At 43.5% G+C, this 15,318-nt stretch overlaps 1 protein-coding gene across 4 annotated transcripts in view; it reads right to left on the bottom strand.

The window, feature by feature from the left end:
- TOPBP1 (DNA topoisomerase II binding protein 1) overlaps positions 1–15,318 on the bottom strand; it is a 251,109-nt gene that overhangs the window by 157,890 nt on the left and 77,901 nt on the right. For all 4 annotated transcript variants that reach the window (XM_030206546.1, XM_030206552.1, XM_030206562.1 and 1 more), the window contains exon 10: positions 1,975–2,216. In XM_030206546.1, coding sequence (XP_030062406.1) covers positions 1,975–2,216 — 242 coding nt within the window. The remainder of the gene's footprint in view (positions 1–1,974; positions 2,217–15,318) is intronic.

Below are 15,318 nucleotides of genomic sequence, written 5' to 3'. Positions count from 1 at the left end.
AGACATGAAGCATCTGTTTACGCTTTCCAAAAATACTAGGACTAGGGGGCATGCAATGAACTTACTAAGTAGTAAATTTAAAACAAATTGGAGAAAATGTTTCTTCACTCAACGTGTAATTAAACTCTGGAATTCGGTACCAGAGAATGTGGTAAAATGGTTAGCTTAGCGGGGTTTAAAAAAAGGTTTGGATAGCTTTCTAAAAGAAAAGTCCATAAGCCATGATTAAGATGGGCTTGGGGAAAATCCACTGCTTATTTTTAGAATAAGCAGCATAAAATATATTGTATTGTTTTGGGATCTTGCCACGTACTTGCGACCTGGATTGACCACTGTTGGAAACAGGATACTGGACTTGATGGACCTTTGATCTATTACAGTATGGCAATGCTTATGTTCTTATGGCAGACACCCCTGATGATGTGGACATAGGAGCCGGCTCTGTGGGTGCCAACACTGGTGGCAGTCGATGCCGAGACCAAAAGTGGCATCAGCATCAGAGACCTTACCACAGGCTAGTGACAATGCAAGACTGAAGCAAGAAACATGGTTGGAGCATGCACCTCAGATGCAATGTACTCTGCAAGAACCCTGCCAAAGCTCAGGGAGCAAGGCCCAGAGATGTCCATTAGGAAATGCTGGGGTGCCGGTGTAAAAGCAGGCTGTTGAATCTGCAGGGTAGAAGTAGGTGCCTCCTGTAATGAGGGGGAGCGGTCCTCCTGGCACCAACACTTCTTGGGGACGGTGAAATCCTTGGTCCTCCGGAGCTCATGGCACTATGCGTCGAGGGGGATTGATGCTGATTTCTTCCAATGCCTGGCATCGATGCTCCCCAGTGCTGAAGAAGACAATGTTGAGTCCTTACGTTGCCTCAGGGTCTGGTCCGATGACGATTGGTCCTGGGGACTTGCATAGTGGCCGGTGTCGAGGCAAGTGGAAACATATTTGATTCATGGTCACTCCCAGTGTGCAAAGGTCTCGCAGCCACATGGACCGATGCACCCAATGCAACACCAGATGCCAATGTCGATGCCAAAGACACCAATGCTGACATCAAGGCTTGGGACCTGGCTCCAAAAATCTTCTCTCACTGAGCCTTTCTGGCCAGCTGTGTTCTCTTTTTCAAATGAAGACAGTTAAGATCAGGCCCAAACACTGCAGACACCAAGAATGGGTGTCTTTGCCAGAGATGGTCCGGCTGCACCCAGGTACAGCGCTTGAAGCCACTGGGAACCTTCGATGACATGAAAGGAGAAACAGCCATGACTAAATCAAATGACTCAACCGTGCTAAAAAGGAAAAAGCACCAGGAAAAAGAAAAGGGAATAAACCAACTGGAGCTCGGGCCTAAATGCAGCCTAGCAAGCATGGTAAAATAAAGTAAACTTTAAAAAGAGGCAAAAAATAATCTAATAAGATATGGGGAGAGAATAAAATGAAGAAAAGAGAGGTAAATTAAAAAAACAAAAAAACAAAAGGAAGGCAAAAAAAAAGACCATGCTGAACCAGCTGTGAGGAGTGGGAATAAACGTGTCCTCTTCTTACCGAAGAAAAGAGAACTGCTGGTCCCACTCTCTGTAGCAGGTGGGAAGGCACTCGTGCATGTGCGGTGGAGCGCATCTCATGCTGAAAGGGAAATGGGACTTGATATACCGGTATTTCTGAGGTTTTTGCAACTACATTCAAAGCGGTTTACATATATTCAGGTACTTAAGACATGTTTTAAGTTTGTTACAAGCTCTAGACCAGCAAAACAGACCCGTGTTACCCACATGTGAGAATTATAGGCCTACTTGTCCTCAGAGAACAACAGTTCCAGTGAAAATATCTAGATGCTTCATCTTCAGTGACAGATGATATCACATATTTGTATTGTGATTTGGTTTTGAGGTTCCATTCTAATACATTCAAGACATTCAGCCTTTTTTTTTTTTTTTTTTATTCTTAACGGTCTAAGAGTGAATCAACACTTACTTAATGTAGTATCATTTTCCATATACTGCGACAACAGTTCTTCATCTGCTAGCTGATGCCTTGTGGGGTTCACAGGTTCTCTCTCAGGCAGAGTTCCATTCATTTTCTGCAGGCCAGGATTAGGGATGGCTGGTGCTGGCACTTCCGCTGGCAGGTAGCTGGCATGGTAATACCGCTCCTCAGGAAGAAAGCAGCCTTGAGAGAAGCATCCCAACAACCATCTTACTGATACCACGTGAGGCCTCCAAAGGAAAATTACAGAGAGATGAGACATTAAAGATTCACATCAACATTAAGATTCAAACTTTACTGTAAAATTGTTTTGGTATGCTTTCTACTTTTCCTGCTTTTTTTCTCAACCTGCTTGCATTTTCAGGGAAGGAGCTATATGTCTATTTTACTGCTCTTCAATTTTTATTTTAGGGGTTTCCAAGATAACGGTAACCCTATAGCAGCCTGCAGCATGTGCTCTGATGGTATTTCAGCCTCACCTTTTTCTTTACTTTTGTTATATTTTCCTCAATATAGTGAAAGGAAGGGAACCTTTATATCACAGAGCCTGCAACCTCCCTTCAGGACTCTACTATGCCTTTTCTTATTTATAAAATGGTGCCTGTGTTTTTTTCTGCTACTGGGGACCTTTGAGCAATTTTCTAGCTGGATCTAGAGGTAACTCTTATTCCTGATGTACAGGTGCTCCTTCCAGTACCATGCTGGGTGTGAAAAATATTAACCCCGCTGATGCACCTATGTTGCAAATTACGCTGGGCAGCATGCCTGCTGAGACAGCTAACAGAATGGCAGAGATTGGCCTAGGTGAGTTCTACTAATCTGAGGGAACACAACCTTGCCATATCGGCAATGATTTTAAGTGCTGGAGAAGGGACTTCTAAGAGATCTGAGTACCTAACAGTTCAGATGAATGTGGAACTATGCTCATTAGACTGAGAAGTTCTAGAAGAGGACATTTCTTTGGCTAAGTGACATTATTTTGCTCTGTGTTTCGTAATTTAAAGATTGGGTTTAAAAGAGGAATTGTACATTATTGATATACACAGCTAAATTTTAAAACTTGAATTTTCTGCCACAACATTAACAGATACAGTGGTGGAAATAAGTATTTGATCCCTTGCTGATTTTGTAAGTTTGCCCACTGACAAAGACATGAGCAGCCCATAATTGAAGGGTAGGTTATTGGTAACAGTGAGAGATAGCACATCACAAATTAAATCCGGAAAATCACATTGTGGAAAGTATATGAATTTATTTGCATTCTGCAGAGGGAAATAAGTATTTGATCCCCCACCAACCAGTAAGAGATCTGGCCCCTACAGACCAGGTAGATGCTCCAAATCAACTCGTTACCTGCATGACAGACAGCTGTCGGCAATGGTCACCTGTATGAAAGACACCTGTCCACAGACTCAGTGAATCAGTCAGACTCTAACCTCTACAAAATGGCCAAGAGCAAGGAGCTGTCTAAGGATGTCAGGGACAAGATCATACACCTGCACAAGGCTGGAATGGGCTACAAAACCATCAGTAAGACGCTGGGCGAGAAGGAGACAACTGTTGGTGCCATAGTAAGAAAATGGAAGAAGTACAAAATGACTGTCAATCGACAAAGATCTGGGGCTCCACGCAAAATCTCACCTCGTGGGGTATCCTTGATCATGAGGAAGGTTAGAAATCAGCCTACAACTACAAGGGGGGAACTTGTCAATGATCTCAAGGCAGCTGGGACCACTGTCACCACGAAAACCATTGGTAACACATTACGACATAACGGATTGCAATCCTGCAGTGCCCGCAAGGTCCCCCTGCTCCGGAAGGCACATGTGACGGCCCGTCTGAAGTTTGCCAGTGAACACCTGGATGATGCCGAGAGTGATTGGGAGAAGGTGCTGTGGTCAGATGAGACAAAAATTGAGCTCTTTGGCATGAACTCAACTCGCCGTGTTTGGAGGAAGAGAAATGCTGCCTATGACCCAAAGAACACCGTCCCCACTGTCAAGCATGGAGGTGGAAATGTTATGTTTTGGGGGTGTTTCTCTGCTAAGGGCACAGGACTACTTCACCGCATCAATGGGAGAATGGATGGGGCCATGTACCGTACAATTCTGAGTGACAACCTCCTTCCCTCCGCCAGGGCCTTAAAAATGGGTCGTGGCTGGGTCTTCCAGCACGACAATGACCCAAAACATACAGCCAAGGCAACAAAGGAGTGGCTCAGGAAGAAGCACATTAGGGTCATGGAGTGGCCTAGCCAGTCACCAGACCTTAATCCCATTGAAAACTTATGGAGGGAGCTGAAGCTGCGAGTTGCCAAGCGACAGCCCAGAACTCTTAATGATTTAGAGATGATCTGCAAAGAGGAGTGGACCAAAATTCCTCCTGACATGTGTGCAAACCTCATCATCAACTACAGAAGACGTCTGACCGCTGTGCTTGCCAACAAGGGTTTTGCCACCAAGTATTAGGTCTTGTTTGCCAGAGGGATTAAATACTTATTTCCCTCTGCAGAATGCAAATAAATTCATATACTTTCCACAATGTGATTTTCCGGATTTAATTTGTGATGTGCTATCTCTCACTGTTACCAATAACCTACCCTTCAATTATGGGCTGCTCATGTCTTTGTCAGTGGGCAAACTTACAAAATCAGCAAGGGATCAAATACTTATTTCCCCCACTGTAGACTTTAGAAGGCACAGCAGGGCCTAGTTCAGTCCTCATTCCCACCCACAACCCCCAGCTCCCACCCACCCATAGCTGACCTCTTCATTTATAGTTAATTATTCTAAATAGGACAACAAGAGGAGAATTTTCATTAGAGTTTTAATTATATTTAATTTCCTAGAAGCAAACACTAAATAAATGACATATTATACCATATAATCTTAAGACTCTATATTCATCTGATAACCCTAGTACTTTAAGAAATTTAATTAAACAACTCTATAATACCAAGATGCAGACAACAGTCTAGCAGCAATAGAGGTGCTAACCAGTCTTTTGCACCAAGTGTCACATGTACGATTATCTCCCAGTTGGTGAGAGTTTATATGTGTGTGCTCGATGCAAAGAGCTCCTAGCTCTCAGAGAACAAATCCGTTCTCTTGAGGCTAGAGCAACAAACTTGAAGTTGAGAGAGACAGAAAGGTACATAGCCGAGACCTATAGGGACGTTGTAGAGAAGTCCCACCTCCAGTCTGGCAGCCCCTGTGCTGTCTTAGAGGAGGGAGGTCTTCAAAAGGACAGCATCACCCTGGTGAAGCTGGAAGCAATCAGGTAGCCAGGACCGGCCCACCAGGAGATACAATATCCTCTCGCACCAAGGATGTGTCTCCAGGAGCTTCTGCCCAGGAAGGAAGGGTTAGGATGGCTGTTGTAGCTGGTGATTCAATTATTAAGCATGTAGATAGCTGGGTGGCTGGTGGATATATGAACTGCCTGGGCACTTGCCTGCCTGGTGCGAACGTCACCTAGATAGAATTTTAGACAATGCTGGGAAAAAGCCAGCTGTCTTGGTACATGTGGGTACCAATGACATAGAAAAATATGGGAGGGAGGTTCACAAAGCCAAATATAGGCTCTTAGGTAGAAAGCTCAAATCCAGAACCTCTAAGTTAGCATTTTCCTAAGTGCTCCCTGTTCCATGCGCAGGGCCCAAGAGACAGGCAGAGCTCCGGAGTCTCAATGTGTGGATGAGGGGATGGTGCAGGGAGGAGGTTTTTAGATTTGTAAGGAACTGGACAACATTCTGGAGAAGGGGGAGCCTATTCCGGAGTGATGGGCTCAACCTTAACCAGGGTGGGACCAGGCTGCTGGTATCGGCATTTAAAAAGGAGATAGAGAAGCTTTTAATCTAGAAACTGGGGGAAGGCCGACAGTCGTTCAAAAGCGCATGGTTCAGAACAAGGTATTTTCACGAAACACCTAGCCATCCGCCTGCAGTTACCCCATGGCCACTTAGAGGGTCTATCCCCAGCACAGCACAGTTCTATCTGCACCTGCCACTCGTGCTCTATACTAGAACCCTCCTCCCACCGACTGGGTCACAACCGCCTCTGGGTGAGTCTCCCACTCTCAAATTATCCCCAGTGATTTCTAGGTTACTGGAGCCACCCTCCCAGGGGTCCCACAGTAACCAGAAAGCACTCACCGACCTAACACACAAACCACCAGGATTTGTTTATCAGTCCAGACAGGCAGAAAAACAAATGTGTTTACTCTCAGAACTTGGAACAGTGGACAAAAAATGTGCACTTAGCAAACAGTAACAAGTAACTGAAAAATGAATCAATTAGAAAACCAACTAAACATTTGCATACTTCATAGGAAGTAACAAGGGAGATGAGGACATATATAGCAGTTCACCAGTTATCAAATATAACTGTTTTTAAAGGGCTTCAGCAAAGAGCTCTCTCTCTCTCTTTCCTCCCGGGCTGAAACTGAACTCAAAACCAGTCAAGTCCAAATGAGATGAGCTCCTGGCCCAATCAGAGCCCAGTAAACAAGATTTCAAAATATATATTTGCTTCTTGCTCCCTGTTTGTGTCAAAATAAAGAAAAAAAACACTAAATTCTCTGTAACAGCTTTACAGCAAAGAAACGCCACCTGCTGGCCAATTAAGAGAAATACACTTCAGAACATAACCAATGCAGGAAAATACCCAATACATTTTACAGGCTTAAAATGCACTGTTACTTCACAGGTATCTTTCAAAGATATCACCAAAACAGGGAAGACAGGGTATTCCAATAGTGAGCCTGTAACAGAAAGGACAGTAGACCAGGTGTCTTTAAATAAAAACGCAGACAAAAGATTGCAAATTATCATTGCCAACTGCTCAACAAGATGTAAATAGGAACAAACAGTTTGAAATGTCTATATGCAAATGCCAGAAGCCTAAGATACAAGATGGGAGAGTTAGAATATAGTACACTAAATGAAAAATTAGATATAATAGGCATTTCTGAGACCTGGCGGAGGTAGAATAACCAGTGGGACACTGTCATACCAGGCTTCAAATTATATCATAGTAATAGGGTGGATGGAATTGGTGGAGGGGTAGCACTGTATGTTAAGGAGGACCTTGAATCAAATAGACTGAAAATTCTGCAGGACACAAAACACGTCTTGGAATCCCTATGGATTGAAATTCCATGTGTAAAGAGGAAAAGGATAGTGATAGGAGTTTACTACTGTCCACCTGGTCAGAATGAACTGACAGATGTAGAAATGTTATCAGAAATCAGGGAGGCTAACAAACTGGGGAACACAACAATAATGGGTGATTTCAATTACCAAGATATTAACTGGGTAGATGTAACATCAGGGCATGCTAGGAAGGCAAAATTTATTGACGAAATCAAGGACTGCTATATGGAGCAGATCAAATAGGAGCCAACAAGAGGAGGAAAAATTCTAGACCTAGTCCTTAGTGGAGCGCATGATCTGGTGCAGGAGGTAATGGTGCTGGAGCAGCTTGATAACTATGATCCTAATATGATTAGCTTTGATATAAGCTCTAAAGTAAGAGCACACAATTAGCATTTAACTTTCAAAAAAGTAGGCTATGATAAAATTAGAACGGTGAAAAAAAAAAAAATTTAAGGAACAGCTGTGAAGGTCAAAAATTTACACCAGGTGGGGATGCTGTTCAAAAATACCATCCTAGAAGCCCAGGCCAGTTATATTCCATATATTAAAAAAGGAGGAAGTAAGGCCGAACGACAGCCTTACTTGGTTAAAATGTGAGATGAAGGAGGCTATTCGAGTAAAAAAAATATCCTTCAGAAAATGGAAGACGGATCCAACTGAAAATAATAAGAAACAGCATAAGGAATGGCAAGTAAATGCAAAATGATAAGGAAGGCAAAGAGGGACTGAAAAAAGGACTGCGTTAGAGGTAAAAACGCATAGTAAAAACCTTTTTAGGTATATTAAAAGCAAGAAGCCGGCAAAAGAATCAGTTGGACTGCTAGATGACTGAGGGGTAAAAGGGCATATAGGGAAGACAAAGCAATAGCAGAGAGAGTAAATGAATTCTTTGCTTCGGTGTTCACCGAGGAAGATTTGGGAGAGATACTGGTGCCAGAAATGGTATTGAAAGCTGACAAGTCACAGAAACTGAATGAATTCTCTGTAAACCTGGAAGATGTAATGGAGCAATTTGACAAACTGAAGAGCAGCAAATCACCTGGACCAAATGGTATTCATTCCAGAGTACTGATAGAATTGAAAAATAAACTTGCAGAGCTACTGTTAGTAATATCTAATTTATCCTTAAAATCAAGCATGGTACCGGAAGATTGGAGTGTGGCCAATGTACGCCAATTTATTTAAAAGGCTCTAGAAGTGATCCAGGAAACTATAAACTGGTGAGTCTGATGTCGGTGCCTGGCAAAATGGTAGAAACTATTATAAAGAACAAAATTACAGAGTATATTCAAAAGCATGGATTAATGAGACAACACCAACATGGGTTTAGTGAAGGGAAATCTTGCCTCACCAATTCATTGCATTTCTTTGAAGGGGTGAACAAACATGGATAAAGGTGAGCTGGTAGATACTATTGTATCTGGATTTTCAAAAGGCATTTGAAGTACCTCATAAAAGATTCCAGAGGAAATTAGAGAGCCATGAGACAGGAGGTAGCGTTCTATTGTGGATTAAAAACTGGTTAAAAGATAGAAAACAGATAGTAGGTTTAAATGGTCAGTATTCTCAATGGAGAAGGGTAGATAGTGGAGTTCCCCAGGGGTCTGTGCTGGGACTGCTGTTTTTTAACATATTTATGAATGATCTAGAGATGGGAGTAACTAGTGAGGTAGTTAAATTTACTGACGACACAAAGATATTCAAAGTTGTTAAATCACATGAGGATTGTGAACAATTACAAGAAGACCTTATGAGACTGGGCATCCAAATGGAAGATGACGTTTAATGTGAGCAGGTGCAAAGTGATGCATGTGGGAAAGAGGAACCCGAACTATAGTTACATGATGTAAGGTTCCACATTAGGAGTCACCGACCAGGAAAGGTATCTAGGTGTCACTGATGATAATACATTGAAATCCTCTGTTCAGTGTGCGGTGGCGGCACACTGAGCAGGCTAAGAGAGCAAATAGAATCTTAGGTATTATTAGGAAAGGAATGAAAAACAACGAGGACAATATAATGCCTTTGTATCGCTCCATGGTGCAACCGCACCTCGAATACTGTGTGCAATTCTGGTCACATCTCAAAAAATATACAGTGGAATCAGAAAAAGTACAGAGAAGGGTGACGAAAATGGTAAAGGGGATGGGACGACTTCCCTATGAGGAAAGGCTAAAGTGGCTAGGGCTCTTCAGCTTGGAGAAAAGATGGCTAAGGGGTGATATGACAGAGGTATCTAAAATAATGAGTGGACAAAGTAGTAAATTTAAAACAAATCAGAGAAAATATTTCTTCTCTCAATGTGTAATTAAACTCTGGAACTTGTTGCCAAAGAATGTGGTAAAAGCAGCTAGCTTAGCAGGATTTAGAAAAGGGTTGGCTAGCTTTCTAAAAGAAAAGTCCATAAGCTATGATTAAGATGGACTTGAGGAAAATCCACTGCTTATTTCTAGGATAAGCAGCATAAAATGCATTGTATTGTTTTGGGATCTTGCCAGGTACTTGTAATCTGGATTGGCCACTGTTGGAAACAGGATGCTGGGCTTGATGGAACTTTGGTCTGTCTCAGTATGGCAACACTTAGGTACTTATGTACACCAGAGGCTATAAGGAATGCCATAACTCTGAAAGATCAATTAGTTCTAGATCTAGTTGTCTTTCCCTGTCACGTATATGGCCTTGAGTGACATCCATTGCGATATGGCCCATTTCCACATCCAGTTTCTTGACACAATAAAAAATGATCTGTCCCCCCCTTCCCCTGTTATGTAATATATTTCAACCTGTCTGTTTGAATTCAGGTGATTTGATTTTCTAGCTCATCTCTGAAAGCCTTTACAGCATTCTATACTCCTGAAGATTTTCCTGAGAAGACCACAGAACTTGAGAATGGAACCCATCTTCATGAGCTCTCCACCGTGGGATGGTCATTAAGATCTTTTGAACTGAAGAAATTTGAAGGGTATTCCTTTCCCAGATTTGACTGAACTATCCACCAAGATATAGACTCCTTGAGAAGAGACGAGACAGAGATGACATCCTGAAAATTACCACTGTCCTGGGTCCATTGAGTTGACTCAAATTGAGGCTGTAGCGGAGTAGGGAATTTTCATGCTTGTAATTTGTATTACTATTTTTATGACATTTTCTCTTTCAGTGTGTTTCCCTTGTTTGGCCAGCAGGTGGTGTCTTTCCTGTGCATTATTACAGTAGCAGAGATCTGTTTACTTCTTAGCTTTCCTTCCCTGAGGGAAAGAGGAAACCCCTGGGGAAGAGTAACCTGCAGTGCCATTGGCCAGAAACCCCTCAGTCCTAATGCTTTGGTCCCTGATTGGCCCTGAAATGCAACATCCAGCCAGAAGATGCTGGAATTCTCCAGTCTCTGAGTGGAAGTGTGGAGAGTGAAGACCTCCGCACAGAGACCCTGTTCAAATCCTACGAGCCGTTATTTTTCCTGAACTCCCCAGGTACTACTTAGATAGTAAGAAAGTGCTTAGTTAGTTTTAATGTTAATTCCTCTTATTTCACCTGTTATTGTTTGCTGTTTATACCTTTTCACCATTCTACTTCTTTTATGATAATAAACCTAATGGTTTGTTAGCTCTGTTGTCCTGGATTAAGAATCCTAGTGGTTTGTGTTCTTGGACTGTGGGTGTTTTCTAGGAACTGTGGGACCTCTGGGATTGTGGCCCCAGTGTCCTTAGAAAACACCGGGGGAATAACTTGTGGGTGGGAGACTCGCCCAGAGGCGAGCAGGACCCAGACAGTAGATGGGTGGAAGGTATACCAGTGTAGGAGCAGGTGCACAGGTGCAAGAGGGCCTGGGAAGTGCTAAAACAGACCCTCCAGGGGCATACCAAGGAGTTACACTGACGAAGTCCATATGTCCCAACATTCTCAACATCTGGTGAGCTAATACCTGCCATCTTTGGTGCATTTCTGTAACTACTGAAACTACAGCATCGATATGCTGCTGTGGAAGAAATGTGCAGGCTTGAGTCATGTCTAGTAGGGCTCTTATGAACTTTATATCTTTGATGGGCTTAGCTATGATTTGTGGTAGTTCATGATGAACTCTTGTAGCTCCAGAACCCCAAATGGTCATGCACATTGATTCTTTTGCTCATTCATCTGATGCGCACTTAACTAACCATTCATCTAGGTAAGGAAGCACACCTATCCCCAGTTTACATAGAGATACAGCGATAACTGACAAGCACTTTGTGAACATTCTTGGTGCTGACATGAGGCCAAATGGCAGCACGTAATACTTGAAGTGGTGCTTCCCTACTATGAATCCTAGATATTTCCAGTGACTTGAATGTATCTTTATGTGGATATACAGTGGGGGAAATAAGTATTTGATCCCTTGCTGATTTTGTAAGTTTGCCCACTGACAAAGACATGAGCAGCCCATAATTGAAGGGTAGGTTATTGGTAACAGTGAGAGATAGCACATCACAAATTAAATCCGGAAAATCACATTGTGGAAAGTATATGAATTTATTTGCATTCTGCAGAGGGAAATAAGTATTTAATCCCTCTGGCAAACAAGACCTAATACTTGGTGGCAAAACCCTTGTTGGCAAGCACAGCGGTCAGATGTCTTCTGTAGTTGATGATGAGGTTTGCACACATGTCAGGAGGAATTTTGGTCCACTCCTCTTTGCAGATCATCTCTAAATCATTAAGAGTTCTGGGCTGTCGCTTGGCAACTCGCAGCTTCAGCTCCCTCCATAAGTTTTCAATGGGATTAAGGTCTGGTGACTGGCTAGGCCACTCCATGACCCTAATGTGCTTCTTCCTGAGCCACTCCTTTGTTGCCTTGGCTGTATGTTTTGGGTCATTGTCGTGCTGGAAGACCCAGCCACGACCCATTTTTAAGGCCCTGGCGGAGGGAAGGAGGTTGTCACTCAGAATTGTACGGTACATGGCCCCATCCATTCTCCCATTGATGCGGTGAAGTAGTCCTGTGCCCTTAGCAGAGAAACACCCCCAAAACATAACATTTCCACCTCCATGCTTGACAGTGGGGACGGTGTTCTTTGGGTCATAGGCAGCATTTCTCTTCCTCCAAACACGGCGAGTTGAGTTCATGCCAAAGAGCTCAATTTTTGTCTCATCTGACCACAGCACCTTCTCCCAATCACTCTCGGCATCATCCAGGTGTTCACTGGCAAACTTCAGACGGGCCGTCACATGTGCCTTCCGGAGCAGGGGGACCTTGCGGGCACTGCAGGATTGCAATCCGTTATGTCGTAATGTGTTACCAATGGTTTTCGTGGTGACAGTGGTCCCAGCTGCCTTGAGATCATTGACAAGTTCCCCCCTTGTAGTTGTAGGCTGATTTCTAACCTTCCTCATGATCAAGGATACCCCACGAGGTGAGATTTTGCGTGGAGCCCCAGATCTTTGTCGATTGACAGTCATTTTGTACTTCTTCCATTTTCTTACTATGGCACCAACAGTTGTCTCCTTCTCGCCCAGCGTCTTACTGATGGTTTTGTAGCCCATTCCAGCCTTGTGCAGGTGTATGATCTTGTCCCTGACATCCTTAGACAGCTCCTTGCTCTTGGCCATTTTGTAGAGGTTAGAGTCTGACTGATTCACTGAGTCTGTGGACAGGTGTCTTTCATACAGGTGACCATTGCCGACAGCTGTCTGTCATGCAGGTAACGAGTTGATTTGGAGCATCTACCTGGTCTGTAGGGGCCAGATCTCTTACTGGTTGGTGGGGGATCAAATACTTATTTCCCTCTGCAGAATGCAAATAAATTCATATACTTTCCACAATGTGATTTTCCGGATTTAATTTGTGATGTGCTATCTCTCACTGTTACCAATAACCTACCCTTCAATTATGGGCTGCTCATGTCTTTGTCAGTGGGCAAACTTACAAAATCAGCAAGGGATCAAATACTTATTTCCCCCACTGTATGCATCTTTTAAGTCCTGAGAGCATAGCTAATCTCCTTTTGAATCATGGGAAGTAGTATGCCTAAGGAAACCATTATGAACTTTTCTGTGGCTAGATATTTGTTCAGGGCCTTCAGGTCTAGGATGGGATGAACTCCCCATTGTTTTTGTGACCAGATTTAGCCACGTCCCTGAGAGCTCCTCTGGAGGAGACTTTCTCCTCACATGTGGTGGGGAGGAGATCTGAGGGCAGACCACGGGAGTTCCCCTCTCAGATGACCTCTGGTTCCTCCTCAGATGCTCAGGAGCGCTCAGATCCAGATTCATAAAAGTATTCTTTAGAAAACATCTGAGTCTCTGCCTGCTTTGATCTACTGACCTCCTTATCAGGCTTGGGCCTGGGGGTTTGAGGAACTGAAGACTTCTCGTGCGCTGGAGAGGCTTCCTCCCCCTAAAGGACTGAAGACTACACCAGTGAAATGTGTGCTGACCCCGATTCCACTGGGGTCCCCAGTCTTGTCAGGCAGTACGTGGGACTCGAACACAGGCTGCATCACCTCAGGCCTGATGCCCTCAAAACCCAAAGCTTCTTGTTGGGCAAAGAAACAAGCGATTCTTCCTGTGAGTCACTCCTCAAGGACTGCCACTGACAAAGGCTGGGACTCAGTCGGTGTGGTCACATGCTCCAGAAACACCTGAGGTGTATCGGATGCTGTCTCAGCTCCTTGGAAGCTGGTGCACCCCCTCCAATGTCAAAGAGGATGAGCAGTCCTCACATTGAGGGTTCGCTGAGGGCACTAGCATACTTGGTGCCTCAATTCTCTTGGCACCGTGCTTTCAAAAGGATCAATGATGGTGCGCCGTGGCCTCCAATTGTTTCTCATCAACGTCCCTTGGTGCTGATGAAGAGGAGGACAAATCTTCCTTGGAGGGGGGAGGAAATGGAGGAATCCTGATCCTGATGGCATCTATCATTACTTAATGTCGAGGGAGGTCGAGATACTCAATGTCAATGTATCCCCAATGTCTGATCTGGGTCTTAGAGCCACAGAGACAGCGCTTCTATCGATGAACCAGATTTCTGAGCGCCAAAAAGATTTTTGCACTGCTTTTCGTGACTTTTGATACCTCTCTTTGACATCTGGGTACAGAGATTACAAGATGATCAGGTCCCAGGCATTGGAGGTACTAATTATGATAGATATGATCCTGTTACACCTGGAATACTGCTTAAAGCCACTAGGAGCTTTAGTATGGGACATATTGGAAAAAATAGCCGCAGCAAAATCAAACAACCCAATTTCAACAAAAATATACCTGGCTGGGTGCCTATGGCCTAAACGGACTGCAGAAAAGAAATAAAAAATACATGCCAAAAACCATAACAAAAGGAAAACTACAGAGACAGGGAAGATCCATGTAACAGGACTTAAACAGAATCAGCCAAAAACCAGCAAAAATTAGCACTTACAGGAGATGCCAGAAACTACAAGACTGACTAGATCCCGCATATAAAAAGTGCAACACTCTAAAAAGTTGTCAACAAGCTGGTGTGCATTCCTGCACAGGCTTTGTTGGAATATATCATCCTGCTTGTACTCAGAGAAAATAGTTTTCCTTCATATTTTAGTTGTGTTGAATTATTTTCCTCCCTTTTCTTTGTTTGCTTTGCCCTCCCCTCCCTCTCCAACAGACATTTTATTGCCTTTTCATATTTCCCTCCTTTCACCGACCTCCAGGATTTCCCCCACAACCCAGCTAACCTTGCAGCTTCTTCCCCTGCATCCAAGCACTCTCCTGCCCACTCTACCCAACTTACTACTACTACTTATCATTTCTATAGCGCTACTAGACGTATGCAGCGCTGTACACTTGAATATGAAGAGACAGTCCCTACTCGACAGAGCTTACAATCTAATTAGGACAGACAAACAAGAGATAAGGGAATATTAAAGTGAGGATGATAAAATAAGGGTTCTGAACAAGTGAATAAGGGTTAGGAGTTAAAAGCAGCATCAAAAAGGTGGGCTTTTAGCTTAGATTTGAAGACGGCCAGAGATGGAGTTTGACGTACTGGCTTCTTCCCATGCTTCCTGGAACACTTCTCTCCTCTGGTATATAAGTGAAAGGAGAATGACTAAAAAGGGAATTGTGAGACTAAAAGATACAGCGAAACGCTATGTAGATAATGATGAAGAAAAAGCCAATTTGCTAAATAGATACTTTTGTTCTGTTTTCACTGAAGACAATCCTGGAGAAGG

The sequence above is a fragment of the Microcaecilia unicolor genome, chromosome 1 (genome assembly GCF_901765095.1).
Source record: "Microcaecilia unicolor chromosome 1, aMicUni1.1, whole genome shotgun sequence".
Taxonomy (NCBI): Eukaryota; Metazoa; Chordata; class Amphibia; order Gymnophiona; family Siphonopidae; genus Microcaecilia; species Microcaecilia unicolor.
This window is presented reverse-complemented; position numbering and strand designations above follow the sequence as displayed.